General features: G+C 44.5%; 1 protein-coding gene across 1 annotated transcript in view; it reads left to right on the forward strand.

Annotated features, from left to right (window-relative positions):
* LOC309415040 (potassium/sodium hyperpolarization-activated cyclic nucleotide-gated channel 1-like) overlaps positions 1–23,362 on the forward strand; it is a gene marked incomplete at both ends in the record, with an annotated part of 268,544 nt that overhangs the window by 195,973 nt on the left and 49,209 nt on the right. Inside the window, 2 exons of the mRNA XM_082012431.1 lie at positions 290–508; positions 8,296–8,442. Of these exons, the coding sequence (XP_081868557.1) occupies positions 290–508; positions 8,296–8,442 (366 nt within the window). The remainder of the gene's footprint in view (positions 1–289; positions 509–8,295; positions 8,443–23,362) is intronic.

The following is a 23,362-nucleotide window of genomic DNA, read 5'->3' on the forward strand; positions in this document are numbered from 1 at the left end:
ATTGACTTTTAGTCTACTTGTAATTAGGTTAACATCCATGTTTAAGAATACAATAATGTATTAAAAATAGTCAATTTTATTTCATCTCACTGTGCAAAGTACCAACTGGCAGAATCTCTGATGCTTTATATAACAATTAATTTAGAAGGAATATCTCTTCTCATGCACAGAGGATACATTACCAAACTGCTGTTTCAGAGCCAGTAATCTATGATCCCACTATATAGGTACAAACGTATTTTTCCCTTCAGCTCCTTGCTGGCTCATTCACTTGTCTCTTTTCTTGCAGAATGATTCCTGGGGAAAGCAGTACTCATACGCACTCTTCAAAGCCATGAGCCATATGCTCTGCATTGGTTATGGAGCCCGCGCCCCTGTCAGCATGTCCGACCTCTGGATAACCATGTTGAGTATGATTGTGGGGGCTACTTGTTATGCCATGTTTGTTGGTCACGCCACTGCCCTCATTCAGTCTCTGGATTCCTCACGGCGACAATATCAAGAAAAGGTAAGTCATTTTAATGTAACTTCTTAAGTTTTGAAACAGGTTAATGAGATATTTTAAATGTGAAAAAGGCCTTATAGATTTACATGAAATAATCTAGTAGCATCTGAATCCTGTAGGAAATTTCACTGATTTCAGAACATGCCATGGGCTAAATATATTCCTGCATGAACCCACATTCCTTAGGGTGCACATGGTTCTATGTTTTTCTTGTGGTTTAACCTGGCAGGTAGCTAAAACAACCATACAGCCGTTCACTCACCCTCCCCCTGCCACAGCAGGATGGGGGAGAGAATTGAAAAAAGCCCTATAGAACTCATGGGTTGAGATAAAGACAGTTTAATAGGACAAGAAAGAAAAAAAGAGAATAATAATGAAGAAATAATAATAATAATGATAAAAGAAAATCCAAAACAAATGATGCACAGCACAATTGCTCACCACCCGCTGACCGATGCCCAGTTAGTTCCTGAGCCGCGGCCCATCCCCAGCCAACTCTCCCAGTTTATTTACTGACCATGATGTCGTATGGTAGGGAATACCCCTTTGGCCAGTTTGGGTCAGCTGTCCTGACTGTGTCCCCTCCCAGCTTCCCGTACACCCCCCACCTTCTCACTGGCAGGCCAGCATGAGAAGCTGAACAGTCCTTGACTGCCTAGCAACAACTGAAAACATCAGTGTGTTATCAACATTATTTTCATCCCAAATTCAAAACACAGCACTATACCAGCTACCAGGAAGAAAATTAACTCTATCCCAGCCAAAACCAGGACAGTGTCATATGCATTGAATGAAATCTTGGATGTGAAACTTGCTTTAAACTCTGTAAAATCTTCTGTGAAAACTCCATCCCGTGGTTCAGACTGTGCTTTATATCTTTGTGCTATACTCTGTAGGTACTTGATCCAGGTATTTTGAATTAGGGCCTTTAGCTCAGTACCTTGGGTATGTCTACAATTTCCTGTTATTCCTTTGGATCACAGTTTAGGGAAAAACTTGAACATATCAAAAGAATGCCCTTTAAATGAGGACCAGACCAAATCAATTTATTTTGTTTGGAACTACCTCAGAGAAGTGCTCAGAATGTCTGTCTTTGCTTTATAATGGTATTGTTTACACTATCCTCCATGACCTGTTAGGTCCTCTCCGAGGACAAAAGGAATGGTGGCCAAAGAATAGAAATGTAGAGAGAATTTAGTGGAAGAGAGTTCTTTATGAAACAGGAAGAAAAAGTTTGTTCCATTCCTTATTAGATTCCTTGTAGTTATGGCTGGAATTAAAAAGGCATAAATAGGTATAGGGTGGGAACTTTCTGAAATGAGCACAAAGATGCACTAATTAACACTGTCAGTTGTGTAATAAAAGGCAGAGGCAAGTATAGGTGAAGCTATGAAACCAGATGATGAGGCAAGGAATGGTGGCATAAGGAAGAAAGGATCAGAATGAACCTCAGCAAGGGACAATAAGGATATGCAGAGTTATTGAGGTGCTTAAAAGCAGCCAAAATTGGTTATTATAGTAAATGGAGAACTGGAGAGACCACACCAGGAGAGAAGTCAGCTGAGCAAGGTAGTGAAATCAGAGTTTTCAAATCAGCAAATAAAAACCCTGGCCTGAGCAATAGTATTTGGCATATGTCCATAAAGAAGGCTAGAAAGGCAAATTGGGCAGAAATCCTGGTGTGATGGAACACAAGCCTAGGGGGAGAAACCTGGCAGAGTAGAGGAGAGGGTGACCCTGGCACGTGCTGAAGATGAAAAGAAATGGCCTGAGTTTGCTGGGCAAGAAAAAGGGAAAAGTTAAAAACAAAAAATCTGAGTAGTATGGATTGAAGTGTTTTCTTTGCAGGCAGGCAAAGAGGGAGGAAGACAAGAGTGGGTGCAAGAAAAAGAGTTTGCATTCAGTTTTGTTAAGCTCAAGTTGCAACAAGACCATGGAGTCAATATATAAGAGACAGGGAGAGGTAAGGATGAGCTATAAGTCCAGCAACAGAAAAATTAGCCAGTGGCTGACACATTAATCTCAAAGCTGTTTAAAACAGAAGTTTGCAAGCAAGAAAGCCCACACGATGTTATCTTAAAACATAAGTGAGGATGAGGGGTTTGGAAGGAGAGGATGAGTGAGCATTAAAACCTCTGAAAATTTGAGTTCTGTCAGTGATCATGTGAAACCACCTAATCCATCTCAGTAAAAAGTCACAGGGCTAATCCTGGTAGGTGATTTAACCCAAACTAAGTGGCTTGTTGGGTCTGTTCTGCCAGGCTGAAAGGGAAGTAATTTTATCAAAATGGGACACTTGTAGGGAGCTGTGGGGCAGAAACATGTTAACCATAGACATAAAGGAAGGCATAGAGAAGGAAACCCTAAACCTACTATAACTGCAGTTTCATTAGAGGTTAGTGTCAACATATATACACACACATATAAAGATGTATGGAATCAGCAGAAACGTCAGCATCCACCCGAAATCTCATCTTAATCATTATCCTCAGACCTTCCTGGATGCAGCATGATATCACAATGTTTTGAGCATCAGAAATATAGTGCATGTGTAAAAACAATCATATATTTTAAACTGTGTTAAGTAAAGCCAGTTTCATTTGCATTTTTGGTGTAAATTAAAACCTGTCAGCAATCAAGTGGTATTGCATTTCTCATATTTTCACATAACATCAAACAAAGCTTTTCTTGTTTTTTCACCTGTTATTTATGCACACACTTTATTAAACATTAGTATAGAAATGTATGGCATTTTTCACTTCCTGCAGTTCTGAACTTTTTCATTCTTCTTTTTATTTTTACTTCTTATTTGTTTCCTGACATCGGAGGCAAAAGCATAACATGGCATTGACAATCAGGAATGAAAGAAATGAGCCAGAAATTGCATGTTTCCCTGTCTTTCTGGCAGCCATTTGTATGCCAGTAATTATGGGCTAGAGCTAAAGGATATCTTAATTAAAGATTTTTTTCTACTGATTTCTAAGGCCCTGAAATCATATCCATCAGCTATAACAACTGTACTGACATGTTTGTATATTCTTGTCCATTGCTTTGTCATAGTTTAATCGTATATTTTGAAATAAATCATTGATCATAGCCTAAGAATTATAAAACATTACTATATATTGCTAATGAATATCATATATTTTTCTTTACTCTGCAAAATAGATAAATGTGTATTTCAAAGTTTGTACTATCCATTTTGTCAGCATATTTTCTAAATTATTGACAGATAAAAATAGCTTCTATTTCACTTAACTGAGACTTGAGAAAAAAGTAAATCAAATCTTCAGCCACAGGTTTCAGAGTTTTAATATTGTAGTGGGCTGACCTTGGCTAGATGCCAGGCGCCCACCAAAGCTGCTCTATCACTCCCCTTCTCAGCTGGATAGAACGAGAAGCTTGTGGGTTGAGATAAAGACAGGGAGGGATCATTCATCAATTACTGTCACGGGCAAAACAGACTAGACTTGGGGTAATTAATTTAATTTATTGCCAATCAAAATTAGAGTAGGATAATGAGAACTAAAACCAAATCTTAAAACACCTTCCCCCCATCCCTTCCTTCTTCCCTGGCTCAACTTCACTCCCTATTTATTTATCTTCTCACATACCAAGTATTGCTACAAAAAAGGATGCATCGGTACATTCTGGTCATTTTGAGGAACACTTCAGAGATTGTTCTGCTGAAGTGAATGGAACTGTTCTCAGAGAAAAAATACCTCTCAGAGCGAATACATAGATCAGAACTTGGTTTCAATGAGTGAAGTGCCAATGCTGACAGAACAACAATGCCTGACAGAGGAGAAAGACGTGTCCAAGCCAGGTATACTCAATTCATATTCCCTTTTCAATAAGGAAGTCTGACAAACCATTCTACCTTATGAAAGGACAGAAGAAGTCAATGAATCAATGGTATCTTAACACTCTCCCTCCCCAGTCTTTGGTATAAGTCCAAGATGAATGCATCAGTAAATAGAAGTCATATTTTAAGAGATAACTTCTTTGAAATTTTCTAATATCTAGGAAGTCACCATATCTCAAAGACATTTGCCTTTCCTAAGGCAACATTTATTTGAAACAAACAGAAATGCATATGCAGAGTTTGTTAACAAACTAGTGTGAAACAAATGAACAATCACTTGACAAGGAGTTAAAGATCATTAGTAAAATACTTCTTCCTTTAGATGTTGGCAGTTTTTAATAGGAAGATGTTCACCTAATGCTCTAGATATCATTGAATAATCTTGATTGAAGACTGGTTAATATTTCCTCTGTTCCAGTCTGTTGTGGGCATAAAATATCCAGGCACAAAGTCACAACAAGCTAATACAGGCAAGATTTGTGATACCATACAGATTGTCTCATGTTCATAAAGATTTTAAAATTGGTTTGATAAAATGACAGCGATTAGATCCATTTTCATTATGCTATCATTTTGTATATTTTGATTTTTCTCCATTGGTAAGCAACTCAAACAACTGCGCAAGGTTTCAAAAACAGAAAAAAACAGAAAAAAGCAATTTTACCAGTTACAAGTATTAGAAAGGCATAAAATATATTTAATTCAACCATATGCATATCATAGGAAATGGAAAAAGTTACAACTATCTCCATATAGTGGATGGTGTCTTGGGAAGATATGTTAAAACATTATTAAAGATATGAAAGAATTCTGGGCTTGACATCGACTTCAGATGTCCCAAAAGACATCTCCTCCTAGCCCTATACTCTGCTTTTAACTCTTAATTTATGGTCTTTTAGCACATTTTCAGTTAAATCAGTCTAGTTCAAAGGGAGGAAAGGATCTAAAAATGCTTTTCTACAGTTAAAAAGTAATAATTGCATATAAAGATTATTTAAAAGCAACTTAATGGTGTTGGGTATTTTTACATAGACAGCATTGTCATTTGAAGCACAGATTGCTCATTTTTCTTTTTAAGCATCTAAAGAAATGTTTACAAATGAATAACAGGATGAGGGCAGTTTACTGGCAGTTTATTAGACTACCTCTCCTGAGGTAGTCTATGCCCAAGATGTATGGAGCCCCTGGAAAGGCACAATGGGGCACTTTTGCCACTCATTCCCAGTTAGGCTCACTTTGGCCTCCAGTAGTCAGCTGTTGGGATCCCCCTGTCACTCCAGAAATACAAATGGGTTCTGCCCCTATATGGCTTGATGGCATTAGGGTACACTGTGCACCGGTGTCCACTAAAGCCTTATACACCTGTGGGACTGACGTGCCAGGCCATCGAATACATATAGTCCAATAATACTGGTTGTCCCTTTCCTCTGCCTGGCTGGAGGCAGGGCCCCTCTAGTCCTGGTCATAGTATTCTTTACTTACTTCTTGTAAATATGAATCAGAAGTCACTTCAAGAGGATCAGAGGTGAGATCAGCTCTTCTATTCTTTCTGGGGAACTGCCCACTGGAAACTGATCTCCTTCTATGACTAGGTGACCCGCCTAGTGGATGAGGGAAAGGCTGTGGATGTTGTCGACCTGGACTTTAGTAAAGCCTTTGACAGCGTCTCCCACAGCATTCTCCTGGAGAAAGTGGCGACTCGTGGCTTAGACAGGTTTACTCTTCACTGGGTAAAGAACTGGCTGGATGGCCAAGCCCAGAGAGTTGTGGTGAATGGAGTAAAATCCAGTTGGTGGCCGTTCACAAACAGTGTTCCCCAGGGCTCAGGTTTGTGGCCAGTCTTGTTCAATATCTTTATTGATGACCTGGATGAGGGGATCGAGTTCTCCCTTGGTAAGTATGAAGATGACACCAAGTTAGGCAGGAGTGTTGATCTGCTGGAGGGTAGGAGGGCTCTGCAGAGGGATCTGGACAGGCTGGTTGTGGTTGTGTTTAGTGGGTTTGTTTAGTCTAGTGAAGAGGAGGCTGAGGGGAGACCTCAGCGCTCTCTACAGCTACCTGAAAGGGGGTTGTGGTGAGGTGTGTGTTGCTCTCTTCTCCCAAGTAACTAGCGATAGGAAGAGAGGAGAACACCTCAAGTTGCACCAGGGGAAGTTTAGACTTGTTATTAGGAAAAATTTCTTTACGGAGAGAGTGTTCAAGCATTGGAACAGGCTGCCCAGGGAGGTGGTGAGGTCACCATCACTGGAGGTCTTCAACAAACATGTGGATGTGGCGCTTCAGGACATGGTTTAGGGGGCATGGTGGTGTTGGGTTAACAGTTGGACTTGATGATCTTCGAGGTCTTTTCCAACCTTAATGATTCTATGATTAGTAGGGTAATTTTAGAAGCAATACGTTGTTTATGTTCGAGCATGTCTGTCTTCTGTTGACTCAGAATTCTGATTCATACTCAGAATATACAGATAAACTTCTTCAAGTAGAAACTCATGAGGAGCATGCAAATTTAAATCTCACTTCTAATGGATGGGGGTGAAGAATTCTTGCTTCAGAGGTGCAGAATAGGTATACAGAGGTTAAATCACACTTGCATATTCATCATACATCGTTAAATAGTCCCATGCAAAATTACGTTCTTCTTATTTAGGGAATGCATGTTGTACACGTGGTGTCATATAATCTTTTGCCAGTTTGCAAAGCAAAAAGCAATTTGAATTCCAGAGGATGGAGCAGCCTTCAAGTATACACGTTAGAGGATGTGTGCTGCAGTTCATAAGGAGTACATGTACATTATAAATTCATTTAATTGCTCTGCAGAGATGCTGATCCTAATTAAGACTTCAGTGGCTTTTTTTCACTGAAAACAGTTAAAGTTGCCTAATTCAGCATGAAAAAATGAAGAAAAAATTAAATGAATACTCTTTACGTAAGGAAACCAAGTTTCTGCCAAGTTTTAACTCACCTATAAGCCTGGGAGGGATTTTCTTCTTTGCCTCAGTGCCTTATCCTCTTCAACTGCGACATGCATGGGGCGTTGGAGAGGCAAAAGTCTTGGTCAGGTGGTATTTGTCCATTTATGGTTTAAGCAACTTCTCCATTTTGTGGGTCTCAGATATATCATACATTTTAGTACAGTACAACTCTGAGTATGTTAGTTTGGGATGTTCTTTTCAGAAAATGATGCTATCCAAAATGGCTTCTGAAGAAGGGAAGCAAACAAAGCAGAAGACAGGGCAGAGGACTAGTAGAAACAAGGAAACCAAATGTACAAGGTAGAGTGAGTGAGGTCCTCGGAATCTCCTGGGTCCTGGTATCTATCTGTTTCCTGATGTTGTGTCTATTTTTCCAGTTCACTTCTCTCTTCTCTTCATTCATCCTGCAGAATGCTTTCTACTTCATTATCTCCAGAGATTTTAACTTTGTTTTTCAGTCGCCTTATAAGCGTACACAACATTAATATGTTGCATATTAATATACCATATCCATTTTCTGAAATTTCACACCTTAAACTCTCTCCAAATGCAGCACTAGAGAAATATACACTGTGTACAGTTTCCCTGTCTGCTGCATGGAATAAGCAAAAAATGGTGTTGGTGTAGTTTCACAACTTCTACATAAGCTGGGAATTTAGGGAACACGTGACAAGTGTGAGGGTTTGGCTTCTAAAATTTATAAATTAATTTGGATATTAGCATCACCACTAAAGGCGGTTTCCATAATTTTCAGCTGTTGTGCTGTCACATGAGCAATACTAAATTAACTAATATTCCTGTGAGGGTCCTCTGACATATGTATAAAATGTTATCTTTATAAAATATATAAAGCTTAAGTGGATACATGAATGAATTTTCATTTTGTAGGTGCCTTTAGATAGTAAAAAAGTAGGTGGGTTTTTTTCTGATTCTTCCTTTTATTCTCCTGACAGTATAAACAAGTGGAACAGTACATGTCATTCCACAAGTTACCTGCTGAAATGCGCCAGAAGATCCATGATTACTATGAGCACCGCTACCAAGGCAAGATCTTTGATGAAGAAAACATTCTCAATGAGCTCAATGATCCCCTTAGGGAGGTAAGCATTCAAGTGTTACTTCATGCTATGGAAAACTTTAATGTCTTTGCTCTTTCTGTGTTGAAATGCTCTTTCTGATTCTATTCTGGAACAATTAATCTCATTTGACTATCTACCTGGTCAATGAATGACCAGGAGAATGAATTTTGTATTAGATCAATGCAAAGAAATAAGCAAGTTTACATTATTCTGAACCAGTCTGTCAGAGTCACTGCCACATGTCAAAGAGTGAAATTCTGTCCTTAAGTGTTGAGACAAGCCCCACGGTGACTGCATCTTCATTAACATCTATTGTTTAGCTATTAATCGAACTGGACTCTAATATACAGTAAGGAAAGCAAACCCACGGCAAGCACAGGAGCCTGCCAATTAAGAGCTAAACAGCAATAACAGCTATAAATTCAATCTAATCTAGCACATTCCAACCAAACCCATTGTTACCGGTGGGGTACAGTACAAGTGGCCATCGTCCTCCCAGAGGAGGCTCAGCCATGGTCACCACTCGGCTGAAAACCGGGGCCAGAAAGAATATGGCGACACAGACAGAGCTCCCGCTCAGGCACGCGGCTGTCCAAGTATCCGGCTGCAAAGAGTGCCTGAGCCTGTCGGTTGTTCCAGAGACCAACGGGGACACCACCTGCGTGCGGTGCGACCAGGTGAGCGACCTGCTCAGCCTGGTGGCAGAGCTGAAAGAGGAAGTGGAGAGGCTGAGGAGCATTAGGGAGTGTGAGAGAGAGAGAGAGTGGTGGAGCCGCACCCGGCCATCCCTGAAGCAGGGGCAGCTGGTGGAGGCTCCACAAGCAGCAGGGGATCCCCTGTCCCCTTGCTGCCGGGCCGAAGGAGAGGACCTAAGAGATGAGGGGAAATGGAAGCAGGTCCCTCCTCGGAGAGGTCGGCGAATCCCCTCCCAGACTCCCTGACCATCCCAGCTGCCCTTACACAACAGGTATGGGGCTCTGGAATGTGAGGGACAGGAACATGAGGACCCTGACGAAGGTCCGTCCAAGGGGGTGCCTAGGGTGAGTCAACCAGCCCCACGCATCAAGACATCCTCTGTTAAGAAAAAAAGGAGGGTAATTGTCGTAGGCGACTCCCTTCTGAGGGATACAGAGGGCCCAATATGTCGACCAGACCCAACTCACAGGGTAGTCTGCTGCCTCCCTGGGGCCCGGGTGAGAGATGTTACTAGGAAACTCCCTGGTCTGGTTCAGCCCACTGATTACTACCCACTGTTGGTCATGCAGGTTGGCAACAATGAGGTTGCACTAAGAAGCCCAAAGGCAATTAAAAAGCACTTGAGAGCACTGGGGCGACTGGTCAATGGAGCGGGAGCACAGGTAGTGTTTTCATCAATCCCTTCAGTGACAGGGAAGAACACTGAAAGGAACAGGAAAGCACACCTGATCAACACATGGCTCAGGGGCTGGTGCCGTCGTCAGAATTTTGGGTTTTTTGACCATGGGGTGGTTTACATGGCACCGGGCCTCCTCGCAGCAGATGGAGTGCAACTGACTCCAAGGGGCAAAAGGATTCTTGCTCATGAGCTGGCAGGCCTCATTGAGAGGGCTTTAAACTAGATTTGGAGGGGGAAGGGAATAAAACAGGGCTCACTAGAGTTGAACCTAGGGGTAGCGTGCCAGATTTGAAATCGATAGCCCAGCTCAGGTGCATCTACACCAATGCACGCAGCATGGGCACCAAACAGGAGGAGCTGGAAGCCATTGTGCAGCGGGACAGCTATGATGTAGTTGCCATCACAGAAACATGGTGGGATGCTTCTCATGACTGGAGTGCTGCAATGGATGGCTATAAGCTCTTCGAAAGGGATAGGCAGGGAAGGAGAGGTGGTGGGGTGGCTCTGTATGTTAGGGAGTGTTTTGATTGCATAGAAATCAAAGATTGTGAAGGTCAAGTAAAGTGCTTATGGGTAAGGATGAGGGGGAAGGCCAATGAGGCAGATATCCTGCTGGGAGTCTGTTACAGACCACTCAACCAGGATGAAGAGACGGATGAGACATTCTATAAGCGACTGGCAGAAGTCTCGCATGCGCTGGCCCTTGTTCTTGTAGGGGACTTCAACCTACCGGACATCTGCTGGAAGTATAACACTGCAGAGAGGAAACAATCGGGGAGGTTCCTGGAGTGTGTGGAGGATAACTTCCTGACACAGCTGGTGAGTGAGCCCACCAGGGGAGGTGCCTTGCTGGACCTGCTGTTTACAAATAGAGAAGGACTGGTGAGAGATGTGGTGGTTGGAGGCCGTCTTGGGCTTAGCGACCACGACATGATAGACTTCTCAGTTGTGAGGGAAGTAAGGAGAGGGGTCAGCAAAACTTCTACCATGGAATTCCGGAGGGCAGACTTTGGCCTGTTCAGGTCACCGGTTGAGAGAGTCCCTTGGGAGACCGTCCTGAAGGACAAAAGGGTCCAGGAAGGCTGGACAGTCTTCAAAAAGGAAATCTTAAAGGCGCAGGAGCAGGCGGTCCCCATGTGCCGTAAGAAGAGCTGGCGAGGAAGGCGACCGGCCTGGCTGAACAGGGAGATTTTGCTGGGACTCAGGGAAAAGAGGAGAGTTTATCACCTCTGGAAGAAGAGGCAGGCAACTCACAAGGACTACAAGGATCTCGTATAGGTCAAGCAGGGACAAAATTAGAAAGGCAAAAGCCCAGCTAGAGCTCAGTCTGGCTACAGTCGTAAAGGATAATAAAAAATGTTTTTACGAATAAATTAACAACAAAAAGAGAGGCAAGGAGAATCTCCATCCCCTACTGGATATGGCGGGGAACATTGTCTCCAAGGATGAGGAAAAGGCTGAGATACTTAATGCCTTCTTTGCCTCAATCTTTAATAGCCAGTCCAGGTATCTGCAGGGTATTCAGCCCCCTGAGCTGGAAGATGGGGATGGAGAGCACAATATACTCCTCATAATCCAGGAGGAAGCAGTCAAGGACATGTTAAACCACCTGGACACACACAAGTCTATGGGGCCTGATGAGATCCACCCGAGAGTCCTGAGGGAGCTGGATGAGGAGCTTGCCAAGCCACTCTCCATCATTTACCAACAGTCCTGGTTAACAGGGGAGGTCCCAGAAGACTGGAGGCTTGCCAATATGACGCCCGTCTACAAGGAAGGCCGGAAGGAGGATCCTGGGAACTACAGGCCTGTCAGCCTGACCTTTGTACCGGGGAAGATTATGGAGCAGTTCGTCTTGAGAGTGCTCACAGGGCATCTGCAGGACAACCAAGGGATCAGGCCCAGCCAGCATGGGATCATGAAAGGCAGGTCCTGCTTGACCAACCTGATCTCCTTCTATGACCAGGTGACCTGTCTAGTGGATGAAGGAAAGGCTGTGGATGTTGTCTACCTGGACTTTAGTAAAGCCTTTGACAGCGTCTCCCACAGCATTCTCCTGGAGAAAGTGGCGACTCGTGGCTTAGACAGGTTTACTCTTTGCTGGATGAGGAACTGGCTGGATGGCCGAGCCCAGAGAGTTGTGGTGAACGATGTTAAATCCGGCTGACGGCCGGTCACAAGCGGTGTTCCCCAGGGCTCAGTTCTGGGGCCGGTCTTATTCAATATCTTTATAGATGATCTGGATGAGGGAATCGAGTGCTCCCTCAGTAAGTTTGCAGATGACACCAAGTTGGGTGGGAGTGTTGATCTGCTGGAGGGTAGGAGGGCTCTGCTGAGGGATCTGGACAGGCTGGATTGATGGGCAGAGGTCAACTGTACGAGGTTTAATAAGGCCAAGTGCAGGGTCCTGCACTTTGGTTACAACAACCCCATGCAACGCTACAGGCTTGGGGTGGAGTGGCTAGAGAGCAGTCCGGCGGAAAGGGACCTGGGGGTGCTGGTTGACAGCCGGCTGAACTCATCGGCACTGTGCCCAGGTGGCCAAGAAGGCAAACAGCATCCTGGCCTGTATCAGGAATAGTGTGGCCAGTAGGAGTAGGGAAGTGATCGTGCCCCTGTACTCGGCACTGGTGAGGCCGCACCTTGAATCCTGTGTTCACTTTTGGGCCCCTCACTACAAGAAGGATGCTGAGGTGCTTGAGGATGTCCAGAGAAGGGCAACGAAGCTGGTGAGGGGGCTGGAGCACAAGTCTTATGAGGAGCGGCTGAGGGACCTGGGGTTGTTTAGGGGTCTCCAGAGAGAAGAGGAGGCTGAGGGGAGACCTTATCGCTCTCTACATCTACCTGAATGGGGGTTGTGGTGACGTGGGTGTTGGCCTCTTCTCCCAAGTAACTAGTGATAGGACAAGAGGAAATGGCCTCAAGTTGCGCCAGGGGAGGTTTAGATTGGATATTAGGAAAAATTTGTTCACTGAGAGGGTGGTCAGGCATTGGAAGAGGCTGCCCAGGGAGGTGGTGGAGTTGCCATCTCCGGAAGTGTTCAAAAAACGTGTGGATGTGGCGCTTCAGGACATGGTTTAGGGGACATGGTGGTGCTGGATTAATGGTTGGACTTGATGATCTTGAAGGTCCTTTCCAACCTAGTGATTCTGTGATTCTGTGATTCTGTTATCTCGAACCCTTTGAGCCCCACACTGGGCACCAAAAAGTATTGTCGTGGTTTAACCCCAGCCGGCAACTAAGCACCACGTAGATGCTCGCTCCCTCCCCCACGGTGGGACGGGGGAGAGAATCGGAAGAGTAAAAGTGAGAAAACTCATGGGTTGAGATAAAGACAGTTTAATAGGTAAAGCAAAAGCCACACATGCAAGCAAAGTAAAAAAAGGAATTCATTCACTACTTCCCGTCGGAGGGCAGGTGTTCAGCCATTTCCAGGAAAGTAAGGTTCCATCAGGCGTAATGGTTACTTGGGAAGACAAAATGCCATAACTCCAAACGTCCCCCCTTCCTTCTCCTTCCCCCAGCTTTATAGGTCATACAGAGAGACAATTATGCTGAGCATGACGTCATATGGTATGGAACATCCCTTTGGACAGTTGGGGTCAGCTGTCTCAACTGTGTCCCCTCCCAACTTTCTGTGCACATCCAACCTACTCACTGGTGGGGCAATGTGAGAAGCAGAAAAGGCCTTGATTCTGTGTAAGCACTGCTCAGCAATAACAAAAACATCTCTATATTATCAACACTGTTTTCAGCACAAATCCAAAACATAGCCCCATACTAGCTACTAGTTAATTAACTCTATCCCAGACAAAACCAGCACAACCCCCACACACACTCTCTCACTGTAAAGAAAACCTAGCTGACTAGCTTAGAAAAAAGTCTACATCTTCAAACAGTAGTTGACATGTGAGTTAAATTCTGCCTTTAATAACATTTGCAATTAACTATCTCTCTCCCTCATTTCTTGAGGTAGTAATTAGCAATTGGTAGCAATTAGCGTGTTTCCCTTACATAAATATCATCTCTGGTTCTTCAGCAGAGATTCTTGTGAAGTTTTCTAGAGTTTACATTTTTTAATTCAAAGTTCTTGCTACATACATGCTTGAACATCATGTGGCATCAGAAGGCCCTAGTCCCAAAAGTGGTCTTTATAACTGTTATGTCACAAAAAGGAGATGATACATACAGCAAGAAAAAACCCCAAAACAACGAACGCAGCTAAGAGAAATCTCTTCCAAAAGGACACCTGGATTACAAAAGTTACAAGACACATATGTAAGCAGTTTCATCTAAGAATGGAGTATAAGAAATGTCAAACTGGCTCAGCTCTGGCGTTCGTCTAAGCCACTAGCTTCCCCAGCAGTACCTGTAGGTGGACACCCAGAGAAGAACGAGAACAGGGCAAGTATGGTATTTCCCTTGATGACCCTCCTAGATTCCAACTACTTTCAGTTCAAGGGATTCTCCGAGACTGATGTGATTTGTCTACTGAGTAATCCTTAATGCATATCTCTTCCAATTACTTATTTACATTCCTCTTGAATCCACGTAATCCGTCTGCAATCTCAACATCCTTTGGCAAGGAGCACAGACCTGTACCCTGCTGCATGAGAAACAATCTCCTTGTCTTGGGCCTGAACCTGGCTCCCACTTTTTTTTGCTTTTGATGGGCATTAATTCTTGTAGCAAAAGTGATAGCACAGTCAACTCCTACCCACCCTTTGCATGCCAGTTATGATTTTATAGACTTCTATGATAACATTCTTAAACTGTATTCTTTTGAGGGTAAAGAGACCTATTCTACTTAATTCTTTCTTGCATGGAAGCCAGCTCACTCCATGATCATCCTTCTTGCCATTCTCAAAATTTTTTCTTGACTACTATCGCTTTTAGAGAGCACCAGATCTGCACCCAGCATACTGATGTTATAATAATATGAATAATTCCTTTCCCAATAATTCTGAACATTAATTTGCTTTTTTAATCGCTGCCAACCACTGAGCTTACTTTTTTGTTTTTATTATAACTGTAAGAGCTAACTCCTAAGAGGTAATGGATACATTATTTGTATTTGCCTATGTGTATCACTTAACATCGCTCTCCATCAGTAATTTCCAACCAGCCCATAAGAAGTTAATTTTAGGAGTTTTTAACAAGCTGCTTCATGTTTACACAGTGCCATTTCTGAAACTGAGCAGAACTGTGTGAATTTATCTGCCTTTGTTGTTCCCATACCTATTACAGCCTAATGATCAGGTGTAAGATTCTGAAAAAGATCCTGCACAGTGCTTAGTGTTGCATCAAGAGTTGCATTTTGTGACACTTCTTGTAAGGGAGGTACTCTCAAACAAAATAATGGAAAGCTTCTGTTACTGGATTTATAATTTGACAATAGCAATTGCATCTAAGTGAAAACAGGACTAAAGCCAGACCACCTGAGGAATGTGAACATCTATGGGACCAGATGAGATGCATCCCAGAGCCCTGAGGGAACTGGCTGATGTAGTTGCCAAGCCACTCTCCATGATATTGGAAAAGTCGTGGCAGTCAGGTGAAGTCCCTGGAGACTGGAAAAAGGGAAACATTGCACCCATTTTTAAAAAGGGTAGCAAGGAGGACCCTGGGAACTATTGACCTGTCAGCCTCACCTCTGTGCCTGGGAAGATCATGGAACAGATCCTCCTAGAAGCTATGCTAAGGCACATGGAGGATAGGGAGGCGATTCGAGACAGCCAGCATGGCTTCACCAAGGGCAAGTCCTGCCTGACCAACCTAGTGGCCTTCTATGATGGAGTGACCACATCAGTGGACAAGGGAAGAGCTACCGATGTCATCTATCTGGACTTCTGTAAGGCCTTTGACATAGTCCCCCACAACATCCTTCTCTCTAAATTGGAGAGATACGGATTTGATGGGTGGACTGTTGGATGGATGAGGAATTGGCTAGATAGTTGCATCCAGAGGGTACTGGTCAACGGCTCAACGTCCAGATGGAGATCGATGACGAGTGTTGCCACTCAGGGGTCCGTATTGGGTCCAGTACTGTTTAATATTGTCCTGGTTTCAGCCAGGATAGAGTTAGTTTTCTTCATAGAAGCTAGTGTGAGGCTATGTTTTGGATTTGGGATGAGAAAAATGTTGATAACGTGCTGATGTTTCGAGCTGTTGCTAAGTAATCAAGGACAGTCCAGCTTCTCGTGCTGGCCTGCTAGCAAGAAGGCTGGGGGTGCACGGGAATTTGGGAGGAGACACAGCTGGGACAGCTGACCCAGGCTGATCAAAGGGATATTCCATACCATATGACATCATGCTCAGTATATAAAACTGGGACGAAGAAGAAGGAAGGGGTGGAGGGACATTCGGAGTTATGGCGTCTGTCTTCCCAAGAAACCATTACGCGTGATGCAGCCCTGCTTCCCTGGAGATGGCTGAACACCTGCCTGCCCATGGGGAGTGGTGAATGAATTCCCTGTTTAGCTTTGCTTGCGTGCGCGGCTTTTGCTTTAAATATTAATCTGTCTTTACCTCAAACCATGACTTTCCTCACTTTTACTCTTCCGATTCTCTCCCCTGTCCCACCGTGGGGTAGTGAGCAAGCGGCTACGTGGTGCTTAGTTACCATCTGGGACTAATCCACAAGAAATATCTACATCAACGACACAGACAGTGGGGTTGAGTGCACTCTCAGCAAGTTTGCAGACCACCCCAAGCTGAGTGGTGTGGCTGACATGCCTGAGGGATGGGATGCCATCCAGAGGGACCTGGACAAGCTCGAGGAATAGGCCCCTGTGAACCTCATGAGGTTCAACAAGGCCAAGTGCAGGATCCTGCACCTGGGTAGAGGCACCCCCTAGTATCCATACAGGCTGGGGGATGAAAGGATTGAGAGCAGCCTTGCCGAGAAGGACTTGGGCGTCCTGGGGGATGAAAAGCTGGACATGAGCCGGCAATGTGCGCTCGCAGCCCAGAAGGCCAACTGTATCCTGGGCTGCATCCAAAGAAGCGTGGCCAGCAGGTCGAGGGAGGTGATTCTGCCCCTCTACTCCGCTCTGGCGCGACCCCACCTGCAGTACTGCGTCCAGCTCTGGAGCCCTCAGCACAGGAAAGACATGGACCTGTTGCAGCAGGTCCAGAGGAGGGCCACAAAAGCGATCAAAGGGATGGAACACCTCTCCTATGAAGAAAGGCTGAGAGAGTTGGGGTTGTTCAGCCTGGCGAAGAGAACGCTCCAGGGAGACCTTATTGCAGCCTTCCAGTACTTAAATGGGGCTTATAAGAAAGATGGGGACAGACTTTTTAGCAGGGCCTGTTGCGATAGGACGAGGGGTAATGCTTTTAAACTAAAAGAGGGCAGATTTTGACTAGATATAAGGAAGACATTTTTGACAATGAGGGTGGTGAAACACTGGAACAGGTTGCCCAGAGAGGTGGTAGATGCCCCATCCCTGGAAACATTCCAGGTCAGGTTGGATGGGGCTCTGAGCAACCTGATCTAGTTGAAGATGTCCCTGCTCATTGCAGGGGGGTTGGACTAGATGACCTTTAAAGGTCCCTTCCAACCCTAAGATTCTATGATTCTGTTGGAGATTCCAAATATTTTGCTCCATAACAACTTATGTCCATAAATTTATGTTCATAAAAGACTCAGAGGCAATTATTTCATTATAATCCACTGTGCATTTTTATACACAGTGAATCTTGGTGTGAAGCTTAAAGAGCAGATCTAGGGAAAATGCATCAGAATTATAGACATAGTCGTACAGGAACTCAGTTATATGTCTCTTTATATAGCTATATGGAGAGAGTGTATACCTCTGTTTAATGCGTTAAAGGTTTTTTTAATACAGACACAGATAAAACATAACTTTAGTTCATACTCTGGAGTACTAAAGTAATGAATGAATTATGCAGCACGTCAGTCTTGCAGAATAAATGCCGATATACCACAGCATTATTTATTTTACAAAAGCTAAAAAAAAAATTATTGCTATTTTTCCAAGATCTGTGTAAGGTATGTCCACATAAACTCTAAGTATACAAGGCTTAAGCAAAGCCCTGAAAACCCCTTATAAAGGACTATAATTAAGTTTTTTAAATTAATAATAGTAATAAATGGGACATTTTAATGTTTGAAATGAGCAATCACCAGGTGATTGCATTATTTTGTTTTAAGATGCTCACGCCCACCAGCTGTGTGACATGGTAACAAACTGCACACTCAAATCTGTTTCCCAGGGACCTGAGACAATGTAGTTTAATTTCCTGTACTATGGGGAGTGTGTTTGCTCCTCAATTTTTGTGACACGTCTTTTGAATTGCCGACCACTTTCATCAGTGTTGCACATATTCCAGAAACTTTTATCACAGTCCCTTCTGTGTTTGACATGCTTTGTTAGCAAATCCATCTTGAGCTGAGACATGCTTTGGCAAGTGTCGTGGTTTAGTCCCAGCCGGCAACTAAGCACCACGCAGCCGCTCACTCACTCCCCCTCCCGCAGTGGGACGGGGGAGAGAATTAGGAAAAAACCTCGTGGGTTGAGATAAACACAGTTTAATAGGACAGAAAGAGAGAAGGAAACAACAATGATAATACCAACAAAGGAATGTACAAGAACAAGTGATGCCCAATACAGCGATTGCTCACCACCCGGCGATCGACAGCCCGTCCCCGAGCAGCGATTTCCGCTCCCTGGCTAACTCCAGTTTATGTACTGGGCATGACGTCGTATGGTAGGGAATATCTCTTTGGCCAGCCTGGATCAGCTGTCCTGGCTGTGTCCCCTCCCAGCTCCTGTGCACCCCCAGCCTTCTTGCTGGCAGGCCAGCACGAGAAGCTGGACTGTCCTTGACTGCTTAGCAACAACCCAAAACATCAGCACATTATCAACAGTTTCTCATCCCAAATCCAAAACATAGTCTCACACTAGCTTCTGTGAAGAAAACCAGCTCTATCCTGGCTGAAACCAGGACAGCAAGTCCAAGATCTAACTGCTTCCAATAATACAGATAATAATACACCAGCAGTTCTTAGTAATTATGATTTTGAACAGTCTTGCACCTACAAGATTCTTTTGTCATATTTGTTTAATAAATATATCAGGCGTTGCAGTTCTTTCATGAGCTCTTTAAGTATACTAATCCAAATCAAATCCTCAAATATTAGTGCAGTAGCTTTCTTTCATAAAACAGTATGTTGTTTGAGAAAAGTACCAGACTATTTAGGTGCAAACTAAATGCTGTGAGAGATGTCAAAGCCGGTTATAGAAGAGTAAGTCCAGTCTGTGCCTGCTCCTGTGTGAACTGCTATTCAAGTATCTGAAGAGCAGAATCAGAAAGGTTTTCTTGGGCACCAGGTTCGGTGCATTGAGAGAATAGCAGCTAAAGGCAACAGGAGTGCTGTCCCACAGAGGAGAATTTTGAACCTTTACCTCATTCAGTCCATTCAGACCATATTTCCAAGTGTCTGTCATGCCTCAATTTTTAAAGGAGCAAAGGATTGTTCAGCTAGCTGATACCCAGGTGTGGTGGGTTGACCTTAGCTGGATGCCAGGTGCCACCAAGCCGCTCTATCACTCCCCTTCTCAGCAGGACAGGGGGGGAGAACTTAAGATAGAAAAAACCCCAAACACGTGGGTCAAGATAAAGGCAGTTTAATAAAGCAAAAAGCAAAGGCTGCGCACGGAAGCAAAAGAAAACAAAGATTTATTCTCTACCTCCCATCAGCAAGCAATGATGTCCAGCCACTTCCTGGGAAGCAGTTGCTCCAGAAGACAAGCATCATAAAAAAAAGAATGCCCATCCTCCTCCTCCTTTCTCTTAGCTTTTACTGCTGAGCTGACCTCATATGGTATGGAATATTCCTTTGGCCACTTTGGGTCAGCTGTCCTGGCTGTGTCCCCTCCCAAGATCTTGCCCACCCCCAGCCTACTGATGGGGGAAAGGAGGAATGTTGGAGAGACAGCCTTGATGCTGTGCCAGCACTGCTCAGCAGTAGCCAAAACACTGGTGTGTTATCAAAACCCTTCTAGCTACCAATACAAAGCACAGCACTATGAGGGCTGCTATGGGGAAAATTAACTCCATCTCAGCCAGACCCAATACAATCTCCATGCCTTATTCCATACCATTTGCGTCATGCTCAGGTCCCACACAATTTACTACACATATATATCTATATCTTCTAACCATCCCATTGTATTTAATTCTCATTACTGAAATCCCTTCTTAACAACACTTACAACTTATACTACATGCTTAAACCATCTTTATACCCAACATATAGATTTATACATTCTCATTAACTATTATCCCCTGTCCTTTAACAGATAGATATTACTCTCCCATTCCATGGGCTTCCTCCACTCCTCCAGATGTTCACAAGAACAGGCTATGACTTGGGCCCCATCTGTCAAGATGGGTGCTCAGGACAGGAGAAGCAGTATGTTCGATTGTTGGGCACCAGCTTGGTTTGGGTCATTGCTGCTCTTGTCTGGTTCCTCGCGAAACTCCCTCTTCGTTGGTTCAGGTCGTTCCTGCTACATTACTTCCTACAACATACAACTCACATCACACATTATTTTTCCCCCGAGGTTAAATCTCCTTGAAGCACACACTGGGTCTCCCCATCTTTCCGCATTACCCACCAAGTACACCCAGGTCCTTGAGCGAAGACAATTCCACGAATGGGTTTGCCTTTTCCCATGGGAGGAGCAATCCACACCGCCGTCCCCAGCCACTTCCCTAGGTGCACTACAGGGACCTTATCTCCTCCCACAATATGTAAGGGTTTTCTTTGGACAGGACCAGGACGGTTAGCAGATCCTCTGGTGTTAACCAGCCAAGTGCCTTCTGCGAAATTTGTATCTATCTTCCATGCCCCATTGCCCAATGCTCTCAACATAGTCTTTAACAGTCCATTATATCTCTCAGTCTTTCTAGAGGCTTGTGGGTGATAGGGGATGTGATACACCCATTCAATGCCATGCTTCTTGGCGGAAGAGTTTATGAGCCTATTTCGGAAATAAGTTCCATTATCTGATTCAATCCTTTCTGGAGTACTATGTCACCGTAAAATTTGCCTTTCAAGGCCTAAGATGGTGTTTCAGGCAGTGGCATGGTTTACCAGATATGTTTCTAGGCAACCAGTAGTTGCTTCCACCATGGTGAGTATGTAGCGCTTGCCTTGGCATGTTCATGGCAATGGTCCAATATAGTAAATTTGACAGGCCTTGCCATATCAAAAATTCAGCCACCACCCTCTATTCAAGGAAGATTTTACTCGTGTGGCTCGCTTGATTGCAGCACGTTTCACGTTCATGAGTGACCTGTGTGATAGCCTCCATGGTCAGGTCCACCCCTCGATCACGAGCCCATCTGTTGTTGGGATTACCTTGCAGAGGCTTGACCTTGAAGAGAAGGAACTGTGGCTTTAAAGATGGTAAACAACCAAGGAGGAAGTGGAGAAGCGCATGACATTCTCGTGAGCAGCAAAAAGGGGAGGTATTGGAGCAGAAGAAGGAAGGAGAATGGTTAGAGAAGAGCGCGTGGACACCTGGGGGCAACCAATCCTGACTGTGCGAGAAGCGCGTGGACTGCGTATGGTAACCAATCAGGACGCATTTTGTGGCGCGTGAGAGCTGTAACTGTATAAAAAGCAGACACTTATAGCAATAAAGGTCTTTGGCTTGAATCCCCGCCAGAGTCCGTGCCTTAATACTCCACAATCTGTATGTTGCATCTCTTCCTAGGTGTCCCAATGTCTCGTGGGCCCATCGAGCTACAAATAGCTCACCCTTATACTCCCAGTCCAGGTCCACCTGAGCTACTTCAATTTTGGCACCTTTGTCTACCTGTTGATTGTTTCGATGTTCTTCAGTGGTGCGGCTTTTGGGCATATGAGCATCTACATGACGTACCTTTAGAGCCATGTTTTCTACCTGGGCAGCGATGTCCTGCCACAATGCAGCAGCCCAGATGGGTTTACCCCTGTGCTGCCAATTGGTCTTCTTCCACTGCTGTAGCCACCCCCATAGGGCATTAGCCACCATCCAGGAGTCAGTATAGCGATAAAGTACTGGCCACCTTTCTCATTCAGCAATCTCCAGGGCTAGTTGGATGGTTTTCACTTCTGCAAACTGACTCAACTCACCTTCTCCTTCGGTGGCCTCAACGAGTCATGTGGGACTCCACACAGGTGCTTTCCACTTCCAATGGTTTCCTACAACATGACAGGATCCATCAGTAAACAGCACATAATGCCTTTCATCTTCTGATAACTCATTATATGGTGGTACTTCTTGGGCATGAGCCACCTCCTCAGGCAATGCTCCAAAGTCCCTGCCTTCTGGCCAGTCCATGATCTCTTCCAGGATACCTGGGTGGTTCGGTTTCCCCAGTCGAGCTCGTTGCGTGATCAAGGCTACCCACTTACTCCATGTAGCGCTGGTTGCATGATGTGTAGAGGGGATGTTTCCACTGAACATCCAGTGTAGCATGGGCAATCGTGGTGCCAAGAGAACACATGCTTCTGTACCAACAACTTCTGAAGCGGCTCCAACTCCCTCATATGCTGCTAGTATCTTTTTCAGTCGGGGTGTAGTGGGCTTCTGATCCTCGATACCCTCAGCTTTAAAACCCTAACGGTCGACCTCGGGTTTCTCCTGATGTTTTCTGCCAGAGGCTCCAGGTGACACCATGCTCCCCAGCTGCAGTGTAGAGTACATTTTGCACAGCTGGTCCTCTCCGGACAGGCCCAAGAGCTACCATACAAGCTATTACCTGTTTGATCTGCTCAAAGGCTTGTTGTTGCTCAAGGCCCCACTCAAAATAGTTCTTCTTTCAGGTTACTCGATAGAGAGGGCTCACAAGCTGACTGTAACCTGGAATATGCATTCTCCAGAACCCCACAAGGCCTAGGAAAGCTTGTGTTTCCTTCTTGTTAGCTGGTGGAGACATAGTTGCTATCTTGTTGACCACATCCATAGACACATGTCGGCGACCATCCTGCCATTTTATTCCCAGGAACTGAATCTCCTGTGCAGGTCCCTTGACCTTGCTTTCCTTTATGGCAAAACCAGCTTTCAGGAGAATCTGAATTACTCTCTTTCCCTTCTCAAACACTGCCTCTGCCTTGTTTCCCCACACGATGATGTCATCGATGTATTGTAGATGTTTAGGGGCATCACCCTGTTCCAGTGCAGTGTGGATTAGTCCATGACAAACGGTGGGGCTGTGCTTCCACCCCTGGGGCAGTCAATTCCAGGTCTATCAGGTACCCCTCCACATGAAAGCAAACTGTGGCCTGCACTCTGCTGCCAAAGGAATTGAAAAAAAAAGCATTGGCAATGTCAGTTGTAGCATACCACTTGTATGCCTTTGACTCCAGTTCATAGTGGAGCTCTAACATGTCTGGTACAGCAGCACTCAGCGGGGGCATCACTTCGTTCAGGCCACAATAGTCTACTGTTAACCTCCACCCTCTGTCAGACTTTTGCACAGGCCCTATGGGGCCGTTGAAAGGTGAGTGGGTCTTGCTGATCACACCTTGGCTCTCCAGTTGATGAA

This window comes from Phaethon aethereus (assembly GCF_964289735.1).
Source record: "Phaethon aethereus genome assembly, chromosome: W".
Taxonomy (NCBI): domain Eukaryota; kingdom Metazoa; phylum Chordata; class Aves; order Phaethontiformes; family Phaethontidae; genus Phaethon; species Phaethon aethereus.